Here is a 27,314-nt window from a genome sequence, read left to right on the forward strand (position 1 = left end):
GAAGTCTTTTTTTTTTAAAATGTCTAAATCTTTATCTGTAATCTTTTAAATAGTAAGTTGTAATGTAAAGATTTTTTTTTTTTTAATTTTCCAGCCAAATTAGAATTGTTTTGTAATAAGGATTATAATTTTCAGGTTGTATTAGTTACTTCGTATGGAAATATTCTATAGTTAGTTCTATAGTTAGAGTCTGTAAATTGTTTCACTTTTATGGAAGACAAAATACAGCTTACCTATTTACCATAAAAGGGCAGCACATCATACAGTCCGTACTTCCTTGCCTCTATCTAACATCACTGTTTCCACAACTGGAAAATGTCAAGGTTAACATGTTGCCAGACTGTGTTTGCTGACCTTGAAGGTATAAATCAAGAAAGGTGAGCAATGCAAGGAAGAGCCTGGGCTGAGCTGGCATACCTAGTGTGAATTCCCACCCTCAGTTCAGTCAGAGAAAATGCTCTCTTTTGCTTAGTATGTACATATATTCTGAGGTTTGGCTCATCATATATTAGTGACAGTTTGCTTTGAAATAATTTTGTTGTGCACTGAAAAAAATTGACTCATGGAATCATAGAATTTTGGAGTTGTGATCCTAGAGATTAACCTAATGTCTCTTTTTTTAAAAAAATTAATTTGTTTTAATTGGAGGCTAATTAATTTTGCCATACTTTGACATGAATCAGCCATGGGTGTACATTTGTGCCCCGCCCTGAACCTCCCTCCCTATCCCATCCCTCAGGGTCATCCCAGTGTACTGGCTTTGAGTGCCCTGTTTCTTAAAGATGAAAAATTAAGGTTTAAAGAATGGAAGTGATTTGATGAAGTTTATACTCTTAATCTGTAGACCCCAGACTTCTTTCTTACTAGTAGTCTGGTATTTGTGGCCCTAAAGGCCCCAAGGTGTTTTGTACTTTTCCTGTATTTGTTATGTCAAGGAAAGGAAACTTAAAAAAAAAATCAGTAAGTAAAACTGCTAATCCAAAACAAAGGGACAGATTATAAAGATGTACTATGTATTATGTGATTCAAATTATATAAGGATTTAAAAAAATTGTAAAGTAATACATAGCTATTTAACAATTCCACTACTTAAGATGATGCATTTTTAAAAGCATATTAATACTGTGATAATGATCTGTTGTGTGTTCAAAGCAACATATATACATTGCAAATTGTGATAACACTCATTGATCTTATAAGAATGGCTTCCCCAAGAGGCTAGATAATGGTCTGTGTTTTTAGGGAAATTGAAAATGCTTATAGAGTCTTAAGTTCCAGCTTTACAAAGTGTATGAATGGGAGTACTATTCAGTTTTTGAAAAATGGTTGCTATACATAGAAATTAAATTTATTATCAGAAGCCTTATATGGAATATCAAGAATCTGTCCTTGTATGGAATTACACAGAATAGCGATTGCTTTTGGGCACTTTGTGTTTTGAGTAACTTACGTTGGAGACATAAAGGTATACAGACAACCAAAAAAGCTTTGTCTAATTATACATTGAATAATTAAAACAATAATTAATTAAATGTTTTGGTGAGCACCTCTTGTAGGGTAAAATGTAAATATTCTGTCTTAACACATTGTTTTGGCTGATTTGTTAATATGCTTACATTTCCACTAGACTGACTTTGACGGCACGAATCAGTGTTCTGTGGTTTTATTGCCCTAACACCCTGGCAGTATAGCAAGCACTGTAGTAAATATATGGGGAAAGGTGATAACTAGTGATTCTGTTTCTCTTGACGATCAGGAGGTCTCCTGATAGGCTAGAGCTTATCAGACCGTCTCTGTATCTCTCTCCTTTTGACTTGCTCAGGCACAAAGTGTTAGTAATGCATAAATAGCTGATCACTCTTTTTTTGAGCGGGAGGGAGGGTGGATGCGTGGCTAAAATATGAATGAAGTACCCATGAGGCAAGGAGAAATTTATTGGTCTTTTCCAGAGAGCGGAGATGGGGTTTCAATGTTTATTTGTGTAATGGAAGGAGAGGGGCACAGTGACTATGGGGAGGAAGCGGGCTTGGTGTGTCGTGAAGGCCAGAGGCCACAAGGAGCATCTCTGGACAATTCAGGCAGGAGTGGGCACAGGCAGTGAACAGGGCTGAGGAACATTTAATTGAGGATATTAAAGAAAAGCAGAAGATTTCTGTGGGAGGAAGTAGTTAAACGCACCATCTGTTTAGGTCGCTAGTGGATTTTAAATGACTTCAGGATATGTGTTTTAACCATTTTGAAGCTTAAATGGTAAAAACAGCCTTCTTTACCGGGTCATAGTCACATTTTGTGTATTTCTGGTTATTTTTAGGTTTATAAAGTATTCACATATCATGGTATTGTTTCTTTGTTAGAGCATCAAGAGGGATAGTTTTCATATAATCCTTCGTGACATAGTGAAGACAGCCATAGTACAGTTTTTCTCTGCAAGTTTTGTAAGCTCTCTAACAGGAAGCCATGTATTGTAAATCTATCACTTCCTGAAAAGTTATTCCAGGGAAAACAGTATTTTTCAGCTGAATGAACTTTACTTTCATGTTATTTGTGCACTCGACTTAAATATTCTTTTGGTTTAGTACATTATGAAATTTCCAATACACAGTATTTTATTTTAACCACCTCTATTCTTGGTGCAAATAGAAAATAATGAAATTAATTCTCTGTTTTCACATAAGTATATTCAGTTTCAAAAAATAAAAATGGCTTCTAAAAGATCCACAGTCGAAAAATAGGCAAAGAATATGAAAAAGTAGTTAAATCAACTGACCAAAAAACAAAAAGATTTATAAACCTGTGATGCTCAATTTCATTTGTAAGAAGAATGCAACTATAATGTATCGTTTCTTTCATCTATCACATTGCGAGGATAAAACAGTTTGATAAAATGCAGTTTTGTGGCTACAGGAAAATTGTTCATGTCAGGGTATGACTACTTTGATATATACCATTGATATGAGAGTATATCAGAATTAAAAATGCACCTATCTTTGATACGTGAATTCAATTCTAAGGATTTACCTCCAGAGATACGCGTGCAAGTTTACAATGTTTACTTTGGTATTCGATATATATTGCCTCCACTCTATTTATTCACAGACTGTTTAAATAAACCTTAGCATTCCTTTGTGTGTATGTGTATAAAATTAAAAAGTATAAAAGAGTGTCTTTATTTGGCATGTATCTTTGCACAAATGTACACACACATACATGGATACACCTACACAACTCTATACAGACAGAATACCAGAGCTCTAGAATATAAGGGAACTTTCTTTTCATTGTATTTTTGTCATTCATTTGAGTTTTTGTTTCTCTCAAGTATATGTATTACTTTTTTTAAAGTTTTAAGTGTTTTTGAGATATATTACATGCTATAAAATTTATAAAAGTGTCAGTTTCATGGGTTTTTAGTGTGTTTACAGAACTGTGTACGTCTCCACGTGACTTAATTTTGGAATATTTTCATTGACCCCTGAAGAAACCATATACCATGGGCAAACTCCATCAGCCCTCACTCCTCTAGCTCTAGACATCCATAATTCTACTTGCTGTAAGGACATTTGTCTATTCTGAAATTTCAGATAAATGGTGTCATACAACATGTGGTCTTTTGTAAGTGGCTTCCTTCACTTTTATTTCAGGTTCATTCATGTTGTATTATGCCCTTCATTATTTTTTTGAATTAAAAAAATCAAAGTGATAATAGCAATTTCAAAAGCACTTATCCTGTTTAAGTATATTGTACAATTATTGTGAAATGGAAGAGGATTATAGAGAAATTATTTCTTGTCAGTAGTTACTATTTCTTGAGCATCTTTGATGTACTGGTTATTCTTTCAGGCTTTATGTATGTTATCTCACTCAATGCTTACAATCTGTGTAATAGTTAATATTGTATTATTTCCACAAATGAGTAAACTGTGATATGATTATTTTGTGTGTCAGTTGAGACATAAAAATGTAAAGTATAAAAATAGATATGTGCAGATGCATACTTTGCAGCTAAAGTTAGAATATGTTAAGTGTAGCATTACCACAATGCACAGTGGAAATGTCATTTACTAGCCAGACAGGTTTAATAGAACTTTTTGCAATTATGGGTATGTCTGTAACTGCTTGTTCATTATGGTATCCACTGTTGGACGGAGTCCACTGAAGATGAGAGAGGAAAGTATTCAGCTGGTTACTGATTAGGTCGTGTACATGAGGAAGATACCCCAGGTCAAAGAAAGAATGACCTGAAAGGATTAGAGGTGCTTGATTGAGTGCTTGGCGCTCAAATAGCAGTAGGAATAGTGTCTGTTCCTATCAGCCAGCCTGGAAAATCTCAAGATTCATGTGGCAGTGGGTAGAGTACACACAAGGGTCTTATCTCAGCTGGGGAATAATTAGTCCTAAGTTGAGCACTACCCCACCCCCCTCCTAAAATATCTTAAAAGCAAGTCATTAAAGGATTTGACTGTTTCCAAATAACTGTGACCAAGAACAAAGTCAAGAAGATTTATGGGCATATGAAAATATCCAACATCCACCAAGGTAAAATTCAGAATGTTTGATAAGCAGTAAAAATTAGCAGCCATGCACTAAGAAACAAGAAAATTTGACCTGTAATGAGGAGATAATCAGTCAATTAACACTGAATGAAAACTGCTAAGCTATTAGTTGGCAGGCAGTGACATTAGAAAGCATTGTTATAAGTGAATTCTGTAGTTTCACAAGAGTTAGAGACATGGAAAATGGGGAAAAAAATCAAATTTTGAATTATGATATAATTATGTGTGTAAAATTTACTGGTGGCATTAATAACATATTATATGTTACAGAAGAAAATATGAATGAACTTGAAGACATAAGAACAGAAATGATCCACAATGAATCATGGAGAATAAAGGGATTTTTTTTTTTTTTACAAACTTAAGAGAAAATTCCTGAGTTATGGAACAACTTTAGGTGATCTACTATATAATAATTGGAGTTCCCAAAGAGGAGAGGGAGAAAATATATTTCATGTTATTATGGTTAAAAATTTTCAAATTTGATGAAAACTATAAATCCACAGATCAAAGAAATTTAATGATGTTCTAGTAAAAGAAGTAATGAAGAAGACTATAAGACCCCTCATAATCAAATTCTAAGAAGACAGTGAAGTGGTACTCATTGAGCCAACTACTGAAATAAAATGATTGATCAACCTAGAAATTGATACCCAGAAAAAATCACTTTAAAAACGAAGGTCAAAACTTTTTTAGACATATATTTTTAAGAAAAATATTTAAAATATATTTTCTATAAAATATATAGAACTATAATGGATGATAGCAATAGCACAAATGTTAGGAACAGGGAAGAAACAGAAGTATTCTATTGAGGAATTCCATTTTATATGTTAAGTGGTATAATATCACTTGAATGGAGACTGTATCAATTTAAAGATGTTTACTACAAAGCCTTTAAACAAACAAGCCAACAATGGAGGGAAGATGGAGTCTTTCAAAAAAACTGAGTTGATTCAAAAAAGGCAGAGGAAGAAAAAAGAAACAAATAAGGAACTATCAAGTTCTTTTCTGCTAGCTCACTGGTAAAGAATCTTTCTGCCAAGACAGGAGACCCAGGTTCAATCCCTGGTCTGGGAGGATCCCATCTCCTGCAGAGCAACTGAGCCCGTGCTCTAGAGCCTGGAAGCCGCAGCTCTGAGCCCACGAGCAGCAACTACTGGAGCCTGGGCACCTAGAGCCTCCTCTTCACAACAAGAGAGGCCCACACACTGCAGCTGCAGGGTGGCCCCCTGTGTACCGCAAGTGGGGAACAGCACCCGCAGTCACCAGGACCCAGCACGGCTAAAAACCAATAAAGAAAATTATGAAAAGGAAACTGTAGAAAAAATAGCGAGAGGATAGATTTAGTTCTGAACTTACCAATAATCGTACTAAATATAAACAATCTAAATATGCCAAATGAAGAGGTGGAGGTTTCAGACAGGATAAAAAAGCAAGAAACAGCAATATGATGCCTATAGGCATTGAATATAAAGACCAAATCAATTAAAAGTGGAAAACTAACGGTAACCAAAAGAAAGCTGGAATTACGGTCAGATGAAATAGATTTCAAAGCAAAGAATGCCAGAGACAAAGAAGGTAATTTCGTCATGGTAAAGTAGGCGTAATTCTAAATGTCTTGTCCCTAATAGCAGAGCTTCAGAATACACCAAGGAGAAACTGACAAACTGTGAGGAGAGATTATGGAGACACCTGCATAATTACAGCAGGATATTTTGATACTCTCTCTCAATAATTGTTTAACAGGTAGGCAGATAAATCAATAAAGATTGATGAGACTGGAACAACCCTGTTAAGCAGCTTGACCCTCACACGACAGCAGTTGAATTCACATTCTTTTAAAAGGAACACAGATTATTTACCAAACATATAAAACATATTCTGGGACATCAAGTAAGTTTTGATAAATCTAGGAATAATCAAGTCCAATAAAGTATTTTCTGACCCTAATAGAATAAATAAGTCAATAACAACAGAAAGATAGCTGAAAATCCCCAAGTATGTGGAAATCAAATAACACACTTCTAATGAAGTTTTGGACAGGAGTTTGAGTAAACTCTGGGAGTTGGTGATGGACAGGGAGGCCTGGAGTGCTGCAGTCCATGGGGTCACAAAGAGTCGGACACCACTGAGCGACTGAACTGAACTGAACTGAATTAAGCCATGGGTTGTAAAAGGGAGCAAAAGCAAAAATTAGAAAATATTTTGAATGGAACAAAAATGGACTCTAGAATATTAAAATTAGGATACTTGTACATCAGACATTAGGGGGAAATTTATATCATTGTACCTCTATACCAGAAAAAAAAAACAACAAACAAAAAATTAAACCAATGGCCTAAATTTCTACCTTTAAGAAACTAGGAAAACAAAATCAAATCAAACAAAAAGGAATTAATAAAAATTAAAGTAAACAAGATAGAAAATGGAAAAAGAAAACTGATTAAGGAAAAGCTCTTTTTTTGATAAAAATCAATACAATTAATAAGTTCACAGACTAATAAAGACAAGAAGGTACAAATTGACAGTATTGGGAATGAGAAAGGTGACATCACCACAGAGATAGTGAGGGAATGCTATTAAAAATATTTTGGGTGTGATAAATATGTTCGTTATCTTAATTCTGATTTTATAGCTATGTACCTATGTCAGAAATTATAAATTTGTACACATTATATGTCAGTTATACCTCAATAAATCTATAAAAATTTTTAAATAGCCACACATGTGAAAAGTAGCTGCAGAATTAAACTCTGGAGTAGTATTCTATAAGAGCTCTGAAGGTTAGAATCATTTTTAAATATCTTTTGTATAGAATGAAAACAGTAACACTTGACCAATATTTGTTTAATAGAGGAAATGCAAGATACAACTAGCAGGGTAGACATGGATGTATCACTGGCTTTTTAAGGATCTAAGTTTCCTACTATGAAAAAAATACATTACCTGAAGTACCTTTTACCTCTAAAATTCTATAATTCGAAACATAGAGACTATATTCTTCATTTAACTACAATTCGCATTTGTTTGGAAAAGCAGTCTGTTGAAGTTAGTGTTTAACAGATTTAGTACGATTAATTAAAAAAAAACTTTGAAAACTGTTTGTTGCTAAAAATGAAGTCCTTTCTTTAGCATCTTTAACATAATACTGACCATCTTTCTCAATAAAATTAAAAAATATTTTCCATTGGTTCTGTTGATAGAGTCCCCTTGTTTATTCCTCATCTTTGCTTCCTTGACCACTTTGTGTAAAACCACCCCTTTATCTCCTTATCCTACTTTGTTTTGCTTCAAAATTCATTATTGTCTGACATACTAATCTAATATCGTCTCTTACCTTACCAGAATGTAAGTCCCACAAGGGCAAAGACTTTGTCCATTTTTTATACTACTTTAAGTTCTATTATAGTGCCTGGCACATTGTATGTGTGAATATTTCTTGAATGAGTTGATTAGTTGTACTTTAATAATATCCCTTACATGTTTCCTCCTGCTTGCACAGATTTTCATGTCTTAAAACTAATAAAAAAAAAGTGAACTTCAAATATTGGTGATTTGAGAAGATTTCATAAGGTCAAAGTCCACTTGCTTTTAAACAAAGGTTTTAAAAGCCTTTCTAGGTTTCTCTGTCTCTGGATGAGGTTTTTATATCTACATCACTTTCATGAATAATAGAACAAAATAAAAATAATCTGCCAAATCCCTGACACTGCAAGTATTGTCTCACTTAATCTTCCTAACAATTCAAAGTGAGGTGATATACTCACTTTACAAATAAAGGATCTGAGATTTTAGGGGAAATTATAAAAAACACATCATGTCTGCATCTCCTTTGCTACCTTGCAAGTAGGACATCAGTACTATCTTTCTGGATTCCATATATATGCATTAATACATGATCTTTCTCTTTCGGACTTACTTCACTCTGTTTAATAGGCTCCAAGTTCTTCCATCTCATTAGAAAGCATCAAAAGTCACAAGAACTAGATTCAAACCTTTATTTGCCTTATTCCAGAACTTGAGTTCTTAAACATTATATTCTTTCCCAGTTTCAGATGTATTATTCATGAAGATAATTGTTAGTTTCATGTGAGCACAGATAGGTGTAGCATATGAGGATAGAGCATAGCAACATTTTGAGGGAGGCTTTTGGAAGTTTTCTTTGGAGAAGATAGAGAATGTAGGAAGGACTTGTGTGACACTTCCAGAGTGGTTTGTGAATGGAGTCTGTGAGGGGGATAATGACTTGTGCAGGCAAAGAATGAAATGCTGAGCATTTGGGAAGATTGGCATTGCCCCAAGGGGATTCAAGGAAAGGGAAATAAAAATTGAGTTTCTTGATCTGGATCATTGGCTAGCAAATTATTGCCAGTAAACAAACTCACTTGGACTTTATAATTGATTAAGCAGTAACTGAAAATTATTCTTTATGCTTTGTCACATTTTCAAAAACAGTGACATGAACCTCATGCATCATGGATAAGGTATTTTTAAAGACAAGAGAGATTGGGAGAGGAAAAGAAGGAGATAGGAGAGAAGAGTGTGTGCATGTTTATTAGATTTTATATACTTTATAATGAAATACTTCATATTTTATAAGAAATTAATAAAAGTATTTGTTTTTTAGTAATTGATACCCACCCACCCTTTTAAAAGGATGGACTTCCTTTTGGCTCAGATGGTAAAGAATTGGCCTGCAGTGCAGGGGACCTGGGTTCGATCCCTGGGTCAGGAAAATCCCCTGGAGAAGGAGATACCAATGCACTCCAGTATTCTAGCCTGGAGTATCCCATGGACAGAGGGGTCTGGTGGGCTACAGTCCATGGGGGTCAAAAAAGTCGAACATGCCTAAGTGATTAACACACACATCCTTTTAAAAAATTAAATTTATTTAAACTTAAAAAAATGCAGCTGCCCCATTTCTCCCAGCACTCTCCTGCATCTGTAACATATCTGTTCTCGGTGTCTGTGAGCTCAAATTTCTGTCTGTCTTTCTTCTTTCTCCCTTCTTCCTCCTTCTTCACATTCCACATGGAAGAGATCATATGATATTTGTCTTTCTCTGACTGACTTATTTCACTTAAAGCATAGTGCCTTTGGGGTCCTTCAATATTGTTGCAAGTGGCAAGATTTCATTTTTTTGTGGCTGAATAGTATCCCCCTACTTGTGTGTGTGTGTGTCTGTGTGTGTGTGTGTGTGTGTGTCTGTGTGTGTGTGTGTTTACCTTGGTTTAATTATCCATTCATCTATTGATGGACACTTACATTGTTTCCATATCTTGGCTATTGTAAATAGTGCTTCACGTATGTCTTTTACAGTTAATGTTTTCATTTTCTTTGGATAAATATTTGGACGTAGAATTGCTGGACCATATGGCAGTTTTATTTTTACTTTTTTGAGGTGCCTCCATACTGTTTTGCATAGTGATTGCACCAATTTACCTTCCCACCAACAGTACACAGGGGTTCCCTTTTCTTAATATCCCCATCAACATTTGTTATTTCTAGTCTTTCTGATGATAACCATTCTAACAAGTGTTAGATGATATCATATTATGGTTTTGATGTGCATTTCCCTAATGTTGAGCATATTTTCATGTACTTGTAGGCCATTTATATGTCTTCTTTGGAAAAATTTAATCTTCTGACCATTTTAAAATTGGATTATTTGTTCTTTTGATATTGAGTTGTAGGAGTTCTTTTTATATTTTGGATTTTAATGATCAATTATGTCATTTGTAATTATTTTCTTCTATTCAGGTTTCCTTTTCATTTTGTTGATGGTTACCTTTGTTTTTCAGAACTTTTTAGTTTGCCATCTCACTTTGTTTTTGCTTTTGTTGCTTTTGGTGTCAGATTTTTAAAAATCACCATGACCCATGTCCAGGAGCTTGCCAACTATGTTTTCTTCTGGGAGTTTTATGGTTTCAGGTCTTACATTCAAATCTGTAATCTGTTTTGAATTAATTTTGTGTGTGATGTAAGATAGTGGTCCGGCTTCATTCTTTTGCATGTGTCTATCCTATTTTTGCAATACCATTTATTGAAGAGACTGTTGTATCCCCATTGTGTATTCTTGGCTCCTTTATCATAAATCAATAGACCATGTATGCATGGGTTTATTTCTGGGCCCTTTTATTCTGTATCATTCTCTATTCTCTTTTTATGCCAATACCATACCATTTTGATTACTATAGCTTTGAAATATGGTTTGAAATCAGAGAGCATGATGCCCATCCTCTTTTGGGTTGGTAGGCTTATGTATTTCTAAGTCATTCAGTTTGTGTTTATAATGCATATCTTAAGCCAAGGTGGCCAACCTGTCAAGCTTGATTTGTAATTTTTACACTTTCCTTAGGTCAACTAGAATTTGTGTTGGGAATAGCTGAATACGATTTTGTACCATTTTTGTGGTTCCTTGTGGTCAGTCTTTAATAGTTGATGATTGTTCACTTGCCATTTGTCTGTGATGTGAGGACATTAATTTTTGTGTTTAGTTTACACTGTTATTGTTGACATAGGAACACATTTTACATCTGTTTTATTGTTTTAAAACAATTTTATGGGAGATCCAGTTTCTTGGCGTAACTAAGCTTTTGGTCAGGACTTGGGTTTGAATTCTTTTCATATACGTCTTAGTATATTGTGTGATGTGTTTTACACTTAGTTTAGTGTGATATGTTTTAAGGGAGTTTCTTTAATCCAGATTTATTGTGTGTTCTGATGCTTGCTATTAGAGAAAAAAAATTTTGTTTAATAGGGAGTCTATATCCCGTACAGGATGATTATATTTTTAGGGGCATTTTTTATTGATTATAATTGGTTGTCAACTGAGCTGTGTTTTATATTTTAAAATCTGGTTATCTTGATATAATAGTTAATAAGCTTTATGATTTTTCTGCTGACTTCACTATATAAAAGCTATTGTCTTTGTTCTTGGGTTAGTTGCTTCTTCAGGAATTCTTAGATATAATTTTAACAATTGGCTATTCTTTTTTGAACCCTGTTACCCTCTACTGAATCTATATACATGCATACATGTATATATAGTGTTATATATCTAAATATGTATATATATGCACATATATATTGTATAGTTATGTAGTTTTATTTATTTGTATATGTGTAAATATACAGACTCATTTATGCCTTGATTTAACTTTTTGAAAGGTAGGGAATGTGATATGTATATGACTGGTTTTGTACACCTTTTCATCGCTTCAGTTATAAGGTTTAATAGTGGGGATTTTGCTTTGATAAGACACACAAATGATGATGTCAGTGTTCTCTTGCAAGTAATGTATTATCTCCTTTTTATAGGTCCTTTTGTTCTGCATCACAGCTGCCATGTACATGTTCTTTTTCAGGTATGTTCTATCTATTTACTTTAATAGAAAAAATACTCTTCCTTGGTAATTTAAAAATCATCTGTATAACTAATGTGTTTTCTAAATTATTATTCCCCATAAATGACATGAATTTTTGTTTGATTTGTTTTGTTTTCTGGAGTGGTCAGAGATAAGTCATTGCTTCTTAGTGAAGAGAGAAAGAGAGGGAAGGAAGATGTGATGTTTTTCACATTATGCTTATAAGTTCATCTTGGAAAGCTGAATATATAAATTAATAGTCCTCAGATCTTGATAAGTGAATTTTTGCTTTTTTGACCCTTATTTTGTATACTTGTCACTCTCTTTATAAAACAATCAACATTTCAAATTTAAATGAGAGAAAAGTGATGGTAGGGCTTAATCTAAGTCTTCTGCAAAGGTAACCTAGCACACTAATCACCGTCTGTAAAACATTAAGTTAGTTTGTGATGTCAAAGTTGTGTTTTTCATTGACACTGAAACTTTCAGGAATGTGGGGGAGTATTAGAAAGGCTCAAAATTGTAATGCCAATAGATATGGTGTCTGCCATTGTTGCATAAACACAACAGTGTGGGAGTAAGATTTTTGATTAGGAAGAGTCCACTCTTTCATTTGAAGTAGTACCAGTAATTCCTGTCTGTTTCACTCTTATTACACTCATTTGAATAGACTTCTCTCTTAACTTTTCTTGATATAGGCAGAATTCCATCACAACAGGAAGTACAAGTCTTTTAAAATTAAAATTTATAGTGATTGACAAAGACAATTATGGATTTTAGTGAGATGTATTTGATAGATCTTTTTTGTTTAACCTAAGTAAGACAATTCAACCATAGCAGAATGTTTAAACACCTAATATCCTGTCAGAATGTTCTATTAATACTTGATAAGCATGGTGATATACTTTTAACTTCTTTTGACATTATAAAAATGTTACATGCAAATATAAAATGACAATGTTGCTTTAATTTTTCCTGTGAAAGATGGACAGGCTGTTAGAAGGAAAAAAATGGATGAAGTTTTTAAGGTGGGGAGGACTTATTCATAGTGGAGTGCACAGTTATTAGCAACTGAGAAATCATTGCAGCTACATGGGGGCATTTGTGAAATCATATGACCTACTATTCTTAACATACTTTCATATATACTTTACAACTCTTATAGTCGCTTTCTTATATTTTGGTAATTTAGGGGTGTGGTATGGAAGTTGAGAACAATGACTTTCATTTTATCAGTTTCTAAAACCTTAATTGTATTCAGATGCATTATTAGGAAAGTATTACAAGTTCATGTAGTTTATCTTTATCCTCTGTCTAATCTGAAGATACCTAGTGGGAGAGATGTAAAAAAAAAGATAAAAACTTAGAAACATATCTTTTCTTGGCATGCACAGGAGGAAAGTACAATATCAAGTAAAGTTTTTTTTGTGTGTGAGAATTCCTACCAAACCCACGTAGTTCAGTAAAACAGTCCTTCCCAATATGGCACTTTAAGACAGCATGTTTGATCAACATTTAGTATTTCTTAGTCATCAGAAGTTTTTGAGGTTTAAAAAAAATGTGTTGAATATAGTGATAGTGCCCAGTGTTAGTCAGGGTCCTAGGATATTGTACTTTGAAAACTGCTGCCATCAAACTAGTATTTTTGGTGTAGAAGGAAAATCAACCCTATAAATATGTATTTTGGTGCAGAGCTACGGAACCTTTTCCTGTTTCAGTCACAAAGTCTAGGTTAAAAACAACAATTTAAAATACTTTCCAGAAGGCTCAATACAAGGTTTTAGTGCCAAGATAAACATTTTCCATTTTCTGAGGAAAGGGGTTGTTTTTCTCCAAAAAGAAGCACTATCACCAAATTCCTAGTGTTCTTGGCAGAAGTTAGTTTGAATAACTCAACAAAAGAGGTTTGGTAAATGGTAAAATAAAACCATTTATAACATACTGCAACCAAAGAAAACAGTGTTATATGTTTGTCTGAACTCTAGCATGTGTTTGGAATGCACAAACAAGTTAGCAGTTAGCAAGTCCAATTGCATTAGAATATTTTGTTTTTGAAATTCAGCTTTATTATAAATACAGATATCTTAGGACTTATTTATTCCACTTATTAACAGTTACTTTAATTCTAATTGCATAAAATTAGATCAGTAAATATCAAATAATATTGTCCCTATGTTTCCGTTTATGGTAACCTTTACTAAGAAGAGGATAAGGAAAACATTTTGTGTTAGAAATGAGTCAACTTGTGTTTTTATCCTAACCCATAAATGGGAAAAAGGGAAATGAGACCCCATTTCAATACAGAGAAAATTTGCCAATTTTGTTTTTTTAAAGAAAGAACTTAGAAAGTAGTTCCATAAGTATTTTCTTAAAGTGATGTAGGATGTGACAGTTATAAAATGAATTTACTTAAAAAACAGCAGAGTGCTCATAGTATTGAAACCATGGTTATTAAAATATGTAGTGAAAATATCTTACTTTTGCATAGCTCTTAGTTATTTTATAGGTATAGGTCTTTTCACATTATCCCATACATGATGATCTCTTTTTATCTTTTGTATTTTTTAAATTATGAAAGTATGATAACATATTTACAGGAAATTTGGAAAATACAGAACAAAGTTACATATAGTTCCACTATATATTACAGTTTTTTTTTAAGTAGATAAATTAAGATTTTTAGTTGGAGTTTCAATATCAAACTCAAAAATTAATAGAATGAATATACAGAAAGGTAGAAGGATATAGTAGGCCTGAAAAACACTATGAATCAATTTAACATAATTAAGATTTATACAGTCTTCACACAATAGTAGGCTACAAATTCTATTCAAGTTTCATAGACTATAAACTAGGAGACACTGGAACATATCCACGGACATAAAACAACGTACAAAAATTTCATGGTCTAAAGGTATTGAAGTCATACAGAGTCTGTTCTCTTGTCACTGTGAAATTATGTTAGAAATCAATATCAAAAGATATTTGAAAATAACCCATATATTTTCAAGTGCAATGCGACATTTACTGAGAAAGATCTTTGACTTAGCCATTGAAAGCCTCAATGAAGTTAGAAGAATGAAAAACACAGAGGGTGGTTGCAGAGAAGGAAGCATTTAAATAAGAATTTAATACCAAAATGAGAAGTTAATGTTAAAGACACTTTAAAAACCCCATCATACATGGTGATCTTGACTTTTAATTGGTATCCCAGAAATAAAGCTTACATTCAAATGAAATTCTGGGAGCACTTCAAAGTTGTGGATGGTATGTGAAGGTTGTATGTCAAGGTAGGAAAGGTAGTATTTGAAGAGAGAGTTCTAGTCTTGTTCCAGTTATTCATAAGGATTGTGCCTCTTTTGTTTAAGCATTATATTATTTTGTATGTTATTGTCATAACTTTGCCTGAGATAGTGTCTGTCACTATCAATTCAGACCAAGCAGAAGTCATACTTGAAAACTTGATAGACTGTTTTGTCAAATGCATCTCTTTAAGATATTTCTTTACTTCTAAGAGTGTATTTATGGGTAAAGCAATGTAAGTTTTCTTTCAAGTAAAAGGGTTTATCATAATTAATGATTTCAGGCTTGCTTAGGATCTTCCCAACAGTCAATGTGGAGAAAATAAAGTTTCTTTTGAACCGCTTGCTCTTTCTTGTTTTAATTGAGAAACAAAGGAAGAAAATCAACAATAATGCAGACACTGCAACAAAACTATTATGCTTAATCCTGCTCACAACTTTTAAATGTTATTTTGTCTGTTTTATTGTCAACATTAGTGATCTGTGTATAAAGAACATTAATATTTTAGAAAAACGAAGTAATCCAGTTTCATTTTTCTTTAATTTAAAATAGTATCATAAAGCATATTATGACAACTTTGATCCGATCTTAGTGAGTACCTAGCTAGAAATTCTTTCCACCTGCCTATGCAAAGGCAGCAACAAATCCAACAATTTGTTTAAACATGTAGATTGAACAGCTCAGACTTGTTGTCATAGCAGATAATCTACAGACTATATATGACTGATTCACAGCAGACATATGTTAATCTGCTATAAACATTGGATTTTTAGTTAAAAACCAGTGCAAATTAAAGTTTATTGTGGTTGTGTTTTATACATATTTAGGAACAGTATTGATGACTGCTATTCCATGAATTTGTACTACTCTGTGAAGGCCAACATTAATAAACTATAATATTTCATTAGTCTCAACATATGGATGTAGATTTTTTTTTTTTTTAGAAAGCGACACTATTTATTGACCGGACACCCTGCAGTTCTTGAGTGAAAGATGTTTCTGATTATCCTTGAATCTGTTTATATAAACGTCATATCTTTGAAATAACAACTAGTAAAAACTTTTGATCTGGGCCTTTCAGCCATTTACTGATTTTTGAAAAACCCTTTAAATATCAGTAAGTTTCTGTATTTTTAAATTATTATCTAAAATGACACAAAAATCCAATCTAGAAAATTATATATGGCATTCAGGTTCAGGGGAGCTTGTCTTAAATAATTAGATTTTTATTTCAAGGAGATCAGTTCCAGCAATGCTGAGTGAGAGTGAATGGGGTTTTGAGGGGGCAAGGTACCAGATAATGGGAGGACACCAAGGCACTTATTCAGGAGAGAAATGGTGAGGGCATCGTTGAAGGTTATGGTTATGACTTGATGAAGAGTAAATTTATCTAAAACAGGAGGAAGAGCAAAACACTGGAAAGTGAGTATATTAGAAAACATGTGAAAATTACATACAAGTTTTGTAAACACTGAGATTGAGTTGCTTTTAAGACATTCACATGGAGAAATACAGATATCATTTATTTGGAGTTCATGAGATAAATAGAGGCTATTCTTGATTGTCATATGAGCAGTTTGACTTTGGACAAATTATACAACTTCTGTATACCTCAGCTTTTTCATTATTAAAAAGTGTAATAGGACCTCATAGGTAGGATTGTGGGGATTACATAACAAACAATGTCTTTCCAACTTTTTTGGATGGCACTCAAAACAAGAACCGTATTTTAAATTGTGACTATGCATACACACAAATTTCCCTGAATAATATATAACCTTACTACATGTAATACATTTGAATAGTTTCCATTCTAGTTTATTTCATTTATTTAAAAAGCTGCTTTGCCTCAATAATGGATGACCACTAGCAGTGAAAAAGACCACTGGACTAATACATGTGAGCACCGAGCACAGTGATTGTTATTTTAGTAAAAATAGAGTTGAGAAGTGTTTGTTGTTTTTAAACTTAGGGAAGATAGTTAATTAAAATAGAGAATTTGAGGAATGAAATTATATTTACTGTTAATGCTGTAGATATATCCAGTAAAGCAAGGGTTAAAGAAGTGTTTATTTTGCTCTAGCAACCTGGTTGAGAAATTTCAGTGGTAACCTGTTGAGAAATTTCTGTAGTTGAGTTGAAATAGTAGACTGAGAAATAAGTGTGCCATGTTATATACTTTTAAGTACAATGATATCTGTCAATTATTTCTCAATAAAGGTGGGAAACTTTTTTTAAATAAATTAAAAAAAAATGGCAGTCCAGTGGTTAGGACTCCAAGCTCTAACTTCTGAGGCCCCGAGTTCAATCCCTCGTTAGAGAACTTAAGATTCCACAAGCTGTACTGCACAACCAAAAAAAAAGAAAATGTAAAAAATGTGAGATGTCGAAGTAGAATGAGTTTGAGAGGAGAAGGATAGGGAAAATTGTTATAGGATTGAGAGTTTTTCTTTTGTTTTCCTTCTTTATCTATTTAGGTAAGAGAGATGGTGCGTGCCTGCTCAGCCGCTTTAGTCATGTCTGACTCTTTGCGATCCCGTGAACTGCCCACCAGGCTCCTCTGTCCATGGGATTCTCCAGGGAAGAATACTGGAGTGGGTTGCCATGCCCCACTCCAAGGCATCTTCCCGACCCAGGGATCCAACCCATGCCTCTTACATCTCCTGCATTGGCAAGCAGGTTCTTTACCATAAGCACCACCTGGGAAGCCCATCAAGAGAGACTAGATTATGAGAAAACTTAAGTGGATAAAATAAGATTGCACAAGCAAGAGAGATTGGCACATCGGGGAATGGGAAAGAAAAGAGAAATGGTCTAGGATCCAGTCCAAAATGTCTACATACATGGCTAGATTGTGAAACCTACTTCTCTGAGAGATATCATGACAAACGACTGTGAGGAAACTGAAGCTCGGTTTGAAAGCTTCACACAGTTTAAGTGAAAGAGGACTGATAGACAGAAATGATAAGAAATGGAAAAATTGAATGCTTTTTATGGCTTCCTGAATTCATTGTCATTCCTGAAAGATAAATTGTTAGTGAGTCGACATGGATTTGTGAAACCAGTGTTCCTCAGAAAATACATGCAGGTGAAACAGGGTACTAACATAATTGGCAAATAGAACCAGTCAGCTTACCAAAAAATGCAAAACCTGTCTTATGAAAAGAGACAGTATGGAGAATGTTGCTTTCTTCAAAGCAAATAGAAAACATGGGTTCATAAATGTTGTGAATTACTTCCTCTGAGAATGCAAAGCTTATGACTGTTATCTGACTTTATTCTGGGTAGGAGAAAATTATTCTGCCTCTTCAGTGAATGAGCTTCATCTGTGGATGAAAGTTGTGGCAAATCTCTTTTCACTTTTTGCCTGTTAGCCTTTGAGATACCCATGCCTAGGTAAAGAAACTGCTTAAAAATTTTAACATATATTAATGTTTATTGATTTTGTTAGAAGGCAAAGGGTAATAGTGAATGGAGAAATGGTATGAACTTAAAATGCAACTACTAAAGTAAGGACTTAGTTGGACACAGGTCAGAAATGGTCAGTTGCCTTTCAAAAACTTGTTGCAGCTTTATTTTCATGAGTAAAAATGACATTTATTACTGATCATAGAAAGTTCTTAGACTGGACTTTGCTGATACAAACACTCAGATTGGAAGCAATTAAGTTTTAAAGCTTGTTTTACCAGTTACAAGGAATGCGACAATTCACTGTTCTCTTCATGCCTGGCGATTTGTTTCCAGTATTTTCTACTGGAGTTCTCGAGCTAATCAAGGGACACTCTGGGATAGCAGAGTTGGTTACAAGCAAGAACTCTGGAGCCAGACGGTGTCAGTTCAACCCCCCGTCCATCTGAGTTCTCTGTGCTCGTGGATCAGTTGCTCAGCCTCTCTGTCCCTCAGGTTTTTTGTCTTAAATGTGGTGATAATAACGGTACTTACCTCATGGAATCACTGTGAGTGTTAAATGACTGCCACATTGTAAACTCTCAGTAAATGTTAGCTGTACATATTATTTAACTCTGCACTCTAAAGATTATATATTGTATAATTCCATCTATAGGAAATGTCCAGGATAGGCAAATCCATAGAGAAAAGAAAGTAGATTTGTGTTGCCTGTGGCTAGGGGACTTATGGGGGATGGGGAATGACTACTAATTGGTATTTCCTTTTTATGGTGCTGAAAATATTCTAAAAGTAATTATGATAACGGCGACACAATTCTGTGAATATGTTAATGAGTCATTGGATGATACACTTTGAATAGTGAGTTATATGCTAATTTTATCAATTAAGCTATTATTTTAAAAAATCTGACCTGGAAATAGAGCTTTGTTGCACAGTGGCATGGTGTTTCTTGTGTGAAAATCACTAAACTTTCCTCCAGTTGTCCCCTCTCAGGAATGTTACTGTTTTCGTGGGCACATAGGTGTGTACTGAGGAGACTTGTCTTGTTCTAAGGTGTATCTTAGGGAGGAGTGCTCCCATGGAGGATGGCGGATCAGTGCACTGCAAAGCGTGCTGCCTCTCTTCCAGAACTGTCAGAACTGCAGTTCAAAGTGTGCATGTTCTTAGTTCTGAGACCCTTTAGAATTAGATGGGCAGCAATGAGGAAGCTACAGTGGAAGCCACAGATATTTATGCCATCATTATTTCTACACTGTCCTGGTAAGGCTGAAATTTGCCTTTGATACTTAGGAGTTTGGGTGTTTTTCTACTAGGTTGTTGTTGTTGAGTTGCTCAGTTGTATCCAACTCTTCGCAACTCAATGCATGCCGGACCTCCCTGTCCCTCACCGGAGTTTGCCCAAGTTTAACGTCCATTACATCGGTGATGCCATCCAGCCATCTCATCTGCTGATGCCATCTTCTCCTTCTGCCCTCAATATTTCCCAGATAGGGTCTTTTCAAATGAGTTGGCTGTTTGCATCAGGTGACCAAAATATTGGAGCTTTAGCTTCAGCACCAGTCCTTCCAATGAGTATTCAGGATCAATTTCCTTTAGGATGGACTGGTTTGATCTCCTTGCTGTCCTAGGGACTTTTACTTGGTAGTAACATTTGAAGAGTAGTTTTTAAAAAGTCTTATATGATCGCCAATAAAGACTGATTTCAGAAATATATGCAGAGGTATAATAACAAACATGCTTATTGATTGGAGGAAAACATGATTGGAGAATGGAAATAAATTTATTTGCCTGAAATGTTTTGGCTTTTAGTGAATATATTCTCAAGTGTAAGTCTGATGCATTACCGCTGATCAAAATAAAACATCATACGTCACCATTTAAAGACTGTGATCACCAGAATGCACTTTAAATATCTATGAAGTCCACTACTAATACATTCCATTTTAGTTTGAATGGAAATTATATTTACAGTCTTTGAAAATATAAATTATGTCCCAACCTGATTATATTTTGAGTATATATTTCATAGATTATATTTGATTATATATTGATATTGATGATATTTGAAAGAAGAATTTTGCTGTATTTTCTGTTTATTTTGGGAATTTCAAAATCACTGCCCTTGACATAAAAAATTATTGAAATGAGTAGCAGGGCATAGAAGTAAGTATCAATATTTGTATAATATCGTATCATATTTTTCCTCTTTCATGATCTGTTCTAGATGTTTCTTACAACAAAATCACAGATAGTGAAAACTGGGAATATTTGGATTTATTCCAGTCTATATCCTTAAAGCTTCAAGTAACACATCCATGTGTGGAGACTGCTTTTCCTGCTACACCAGTTCAGTCACAGCTTACCGGGACATCACAGCTGTCATGAACTGAAATTCACAGTAAAACAATATTTTTCTACCATTATCAATTTTCAGCACAGATTCTGTTTCAATGTGTGACTGAGTCACTGAACCAGGAAGGTGTTTACTTGCAAGGTGAGCTAGTGGAAATGGGAGAAGCTTTTAAGTTCTAAAATTTCAGCCAGTCTTCCCTCGAGGAAGGAAGAAATGGGTCTCCTCCCTTTTTTGTATTCTCTTGTCAATCACAAAGCCTCTTTGTCCTGGTGGGGCCTTGCTGGTGACTGAGTGCTGGCTTGTTTGTCATGTTCCTGTCATCCTAAAATGCAGAATAAAAGAAGAACATAGCTTTGGGTTCTCAGGCCTTCAAGAGTAAGTTGCTTGTTACTGTCCAGGACCTGTGAATCCCAGCTGCCCTGAAATGCTTTCTGAAGTGATTTGTTCACTGAAATGGAGTATGTAATTCTTATGGTTTTGAGCTCCTTAGGCGTGTTCAGAGGAAGAATGATACTCAGAGTTACATGATGGAGAGCAGTTGAGCTTATTTGTCTGATTTCTTCTATCACAAAAACATCAAGCTCTAGTATCAGAAGCATAATTGCTATCTTGACTTCTGTTTCTTCCTTGAGTGTTAAAAATTGCTTTTTGGATTGGATCACTCCCAATTCTGATATTTTGGATGAGCCTTCCTTGCAGGGGGTCGTTATAAGATATTTTCAGGGATTCTTACAAAAGATGAGACTCACCTCGTCTTGTAAAATCACCAGCAGTTTCTACTGGTATGAATGATGTTTCTACTGGTGTGAATCATATAGGGAGATTTATTACAGTTGGCCAATCCCATGGAAATTACCTGAGACCTAAGAATTTAAACATCATTCAAGTTTTTGATCATTTAATTTAAGTTATTATCTATGCCTTTGGGATTTTAGCTTACATCTCTTATAGCCTTCTGTTACATTTTATTATTAGAAAAATTGTGAATGAGTGTGTGACCTGGACTAATGTGGTTTTCACCTTGAAAGAATATAGGTCTCAAAAATTTGTTGCTTTTTTAATATTATTTGGAAAAACAGAAATAATACCTGTAAGGATGAGAAAGAAAGGTTTTGTCATCAAATGCAATATTTCTTTTACTTATTCTGAAGCATGTGCTTGTTAAAGTTCAAGGGATATGAACTATTACAAATGTAAATGACTGATGTAAGGGCTGTAAGTGAAAGTGAAAGTCGCTCAGTTATGTCCGACTCTCTATGACACCATGGACTATATAGTCCATGGAATTCTCCAGGCCAGAATACTGGAGTGGGGAGTCTTTCCCTTCTCCAGGGGATCATCTGCACCTAGGGATTGAACCCAGGTCTCCTGCACTGCAGGAGGCTTCTTTACCAGCTGAGCCACCAGGGAAGCCAAGAATACTGGAGTGGGTAGCCTATCCCTTCTCCAGGGGATCTTCCTGACCCAGGAATTGAACCATGATCTCCTGCATTGTAGGTGGATTCTTTACCAACTGAGCTATCAGGAAAGCCCCAACGGCTGTAAAGGAGTTCTCAAACTTTACTGTACATACAGATAATTTGGGGAATCTTATTAAAATGCAGATTATGATTCAGCAGATCTGAGCTGGGGTGTTAGCATCTGCATCTCTTAACTCCCAGGTGATGCCAAGGCTGCTGGCACTGGGGTCACATTCTGGGTAGCAAAACTGTTAAGTCATATCAAGAAATAAATGATAAAAATTTCCTTTAAAATCTGTAACTGAAAAAGAATCTGAGTATTTAATCCCTCTGCCTCTCCTTTAAAAAAAAAAAAAATTTAAAGAATGTTTTTGGTTGCCCTGAGTCTTTGTTGGCGCATGTGGGCTCCCTCTGGTTGCAGTGAGCAGGGGCCGCTCTCAGGGGCAGCGCTCGGGCTTCTCGTTGCCGAGCACAAGCTCTGGGCGCTCAGGCTCCTTGGCTGTGGTGTGCGGGCCGAATTGCTTCGGAGCATGTGGAGTCTTCCTGGCCAGGAATCAGACCCCTGTTCCCTGCATTGACAGGCTGATTCTTATCCACTACACCACCAGAGAAGTCCCCCTCTTCCTCTCTTATACACCAGTTTTAGTGGGTCATAGCATGTAGGGTCAGAACGTTTCCCCCAAATATCCCAAGGTCTCTAATAAAAGGGAATAGGCTTACCCTGAAGTCCTTTCCTCAGTTGAAATAGAAAGCAGTTCTTTATAGAATCACTTTAGGTTCCTAAAGATTATGAGGTTTCCTTTTCTCTGTCTTAACTTCTTCTCAGCATCAACTTCTAGCACTTTAATATGTAGTTTACTTTTTCATCCCAATTTTAACTGCAAATTATCTACGGGGGATAAAAATGATGAATCTGTTATTCAGTAGGTGAGTTAATGAGAGACTTTTCTGATCTAAAACTTAGCACGTCTCCTCTGTTTTTAAAGAATGTGTTAATTGTGCAAGTAAATACACTACTAAGTTCTTTCAAAAACTTCAGATAGCATCAAAGTGTATAGTAAAAAGTGAAAGTTCTTCCCCCTTATCCAACTCCTTCTTCCTGCTTCTTTTTTCATTTGAAACCATCTTAACGTTTGTCATATATCCTGCCAAAATTTTTTTAATATAAATATGGTTCTGTTTATTTTTTAAAAATAGGATCACATATTACATATTTCCTGCAGTATTTTTCTATTTAATGGTATATCTTAAGGTTCTGTCTGTATATTGCTGTCTGTGGATGTACCTCATTGTTTTTAATTGCTACAAAAAATTTTATAAACCTTTATATAGTATTTTAAGTCCTATTAAATTTTATACCGATTGTAGTTTTTCAATCAGTCACAAACTGTGCAACTGTGAACATTCTTTTAAAAATATCTTTGTATGCATGTCCTAGTGTTTCTGTAGGTTGGGCAGCTACCTACAAATGTATTCTCTGGGTCACATATGCTGTATGTATTTAATTTTGACAAATCTTGCCAGATAGTCCTTCGTAAAAGGCACTATGTGCCTGCCTGCATGCTCAGTCACTTCAGCCGTGTCTTGCTCTTTGCAGCCCTATGGACTGTAGCCCGCCAGGCTCCTCTGTCCTTGGGATTCTCCAGGCAAGAATACCGGAATGGGTTGCCATGCTCTCCTCCAGGGGATCTTCCTGACCCAGGGATTGAACCTTTATCTTTTCTGTCTGCTTTATTACTAGGCAGATTCTTTACCCCTAGCACCACCTGGGAAGCCCTACAAGGCACTGCTGATCTACTTTCCCTCCAAGAGTACTTGTTGATCCCCAGTTTTACTTCCTGTCAGTGATTTTTACTTTATTAATCAAATAATGTAAAAGGTAATGCCTCCTTTCTGCCTTAATGTGTATTTCCCTGGTGACTAGTGAGCTAGAATGCGTTTTCACTGGTTTGTCATTTTGACTGCATCCCTCTTCCCATCCTTTATTTTTTAATAAAGTGTTGTGTACAGTGTTGTGTCCGTCATCTAATATATAAACAACAACCGAACATTGTAGTGGCATGGAACAAGCAAGTTGGCTGGGTCAGTCCTGTGTCCCACTGTAGGCCTATGGGTCAGTTAGGGCAACTCGGCTTTGCATGTATTCATGCTGATGTCCAGGCTGAAGGGACAGAAGCTATTCAGGGTAAACAGTCCTCATGGCAGCGCCATGAAATTTGTTTTTACTAACAGCATCTCCAAGATACCCATACATGTGTACGCTAAGTACTTCATTTCAACCTAGCACCCACAAATTATCTGCTCATTTACCAGGGCATTTTGTTTGAGTTCCCCAGCTGGAGTTCTGAGTTGTTTTTGTTGCATAAATCATACTTACAAGGTATTAGCTTTCCAAAACAGTAAACTCGGTTTCCATGGAAAAATAACTTATTTCCTTTTCGGTTTATGTAATATGTAGGTCAGTTTCGTAATTATATTAACAAATACAAATGACATAAACACATTTGGGGATAAACAGAGCTGATTTCTGGCATGTGTGTAACTCAACTAGTGTGCACTGACATGCGTGGTCATATTTAGTAGTGGTCTTTTATCTTCCAGCAGTCAATGTGAACGTTAGAATGTTTTACAGAGAAAAGAGAGAATCTAAGATAAGTTTACTTTATTAAATGTAACCTTTTAAGTGGCGATTGCATAAGAGAATTTTTAATGTAAAGAGCACATTTAAAAAATATTTACTAGCATCTTTTGTCTCTGCACTATTATCATCACTGTCCTCTTTTCCATTCTTTTTTTTTTTTCATTTAGTTTTATTAGTTGGAGCCTAATTACTTTACAATATTGTAGTGGTTTTTGCCATACATTGACATGAATCAGCCATGGATTTACATATGTTCCCCATCCCGATCCCCCCTCCCACCTCCCTCCCCACCCCATCCCTCTGGGTCTTCCCAGTGCACCAGCCCTGAGCACTTGTCTCATGCATCAAACCTGGACTGGCGATCTGTTTCACACTTGATAATATACATGTTTCAATGCTATTCTCTCAGATCATCCCACCCTCGCCTTCTCCCATAGAGTCCAAAGTCTGTTCTATACATCTGTGTCTCCTTTTCTGTCTTGCATATAGGGTTATCATTACCATCTTTCTAAATTCCATATATATGCGTTAGTATACTGTATTGGTCTTTATCTTTCTGGCTTACTTCACTCTGTATAATGGGCTCCAGTTTCATCCATCTTATTAGAACTGATTCAAGTGTATTCTTCTCCATTCTTTGAGAATTTTTCAGTGGCTTAAAGTCCTCAAGATTTGGTTTCTATTTAAAAAATTTGTTTTTCTTTGGCTTTTTATTTATCCTAGTAGAGCCAAACTTCAGAGTCATATTTTTGCGATAGAAACCAGTTTATATCTTTTACGTGTATCTTGATGCTTATTCTAATCCCAGAGTAACTGAGGTTCAAGAATTCATGGAATATATGCTGATTCAGTGTTCTTTTCAGTTAATTTTATATGTTGCAAAATTTCATAAAAGTATTTTTGTTTCAAGTGAATAATACCAATACTTAATATTTCAGAGGATCATAAACTTTTAGAGTAAGTGGCAAATTAGAGGTTATGCTCCACACCATCATCACTTTTCTGGTGAGAAAATGAGGACTTTTGTGATTTGTTTTAGTGGTTCGGAAAAGAGGCAGAAGTAAAATTTTGAATAATTTACTTTAAATACCATAAATTATTTCAAAACAGCTGAATATTTTGAAACTTATAAAGAAGCATGGCAAAAGAGTCAGTTATTTTTGTGCTGTTAAATACAAAGATTCAGGGTTTTTTTTTCCTCCTTGTACCCTTAAATACTACACTGTTATGGAAAGCCTTTCTGAGGGGGAAATTAAACAGACAGACCTAGAAATTAAAGGAAGATAGGAACTCGTTCAAAATGTCATTATTGCATATTTTGGGTTTTGTGTATGAAATAGTTTTAACTAGTTGAGAAATTCCGTCTCATGGGGTAGTTCATCTTTCTATTTAAAATTATAAATATTTCTGATTGCTGCTATTAGAAATCTTTGACATTCCTTTCTTGTGACTAGCTTTTAGACCAGAAAGGAGGATAAAAGCTACTCTGTAGTCAGATGGCTGGGCTTGCTGTGTGTTTCGGCCTCTCTCTCACCCTCTCTTCTACCCCCCCACCCCACTTCCCATCCTGTTTCTTTTCTTTTTGGTTTTGTTTGTTTTTTGCTTTTTTCGTTTTAATACAGAATGTCAAGGAAAAAACTAGTGTTGCACTATGGTGCTTGGCATTAAATATTCAGTATGGTGTTTTAAGTGTGACAAATGTGTGTATGACTAGTATTTCATAGTGGAGTTAAATTTATGTTAGCACTTCTTTCTACATTGTTAATAATTTCTTAAGAGGAAAAAGCTCTATGTTAGTACATATTTATAATCATCTCTGATCTTTTATCATGAATCAATCACTGCTGCCTTTATGAAACATAAACAGATATGTATTGACACTTTATTTAAAGAGCAGTTTGTACAAATTAAGGATTTTTTTTTTCAATTATTTAAACTCTGTGGTGTATTTCCAGGCTTAAACTCACTGAATATACTCAATTGTCATTTAAATTCAATCTTCTTAAGATATATTAATTTCATGTAGGAAATCAGAAACATCTTAAATTTTAATCTATGTTTATTACCTTTGAGGGTATTATTTTGTTTCTATAGTATTGAAGTTCATTTTGTTGGGAAAAAAATAGACTAGATTTCCAAAGAGATTTGTAAAAGGAGGTTATTTTTTTTAAAGCTGTAAAGCACTTAGAAATTCATCAGATGAGTCTGAAACCCTTTACAGAATGT

The 27,314-nt window shown here is 34.8% G+C and overlaps 1 protein-coding gene across 2 annotated transcripts in view; it reads left to right on the forward strand.

The window, feature by feature from the left end:
* The window catches only part of TMEM135 (transmembrane protein 135), a 247,886-nt gene that overhangs the window by 157,808 nt on the left and 62,764 nt on the right, over nucleotides 1-27,314 (forward strand). For both annotated transcript variants that reach the window (XM_061120243.1, XM_061120253.1), the window contains one exon: nucleotides 11,877-11,923. In XM_061120243.1, coding sequence (XP_060976226.1) covers nucleotides 11,877-11,923 — 47 coding nt within the window. The remainder of the gene's footprint in view (nucleotides 1-11,876; nucleotides 11,924-27,314) is intronic.

This window comes from Dama dama, chromosome 2, assembly GCF_033118175.1.
Source record: "Dama dama isolate Ldn47 chromosome 2, ASM3311817v1, whole genome shotgun sequence".
NCBI lineage: Eukaryota > Metazoa > Chordata > Mammalia > Artiodactyla > Cervidae > Dama > Dama dama.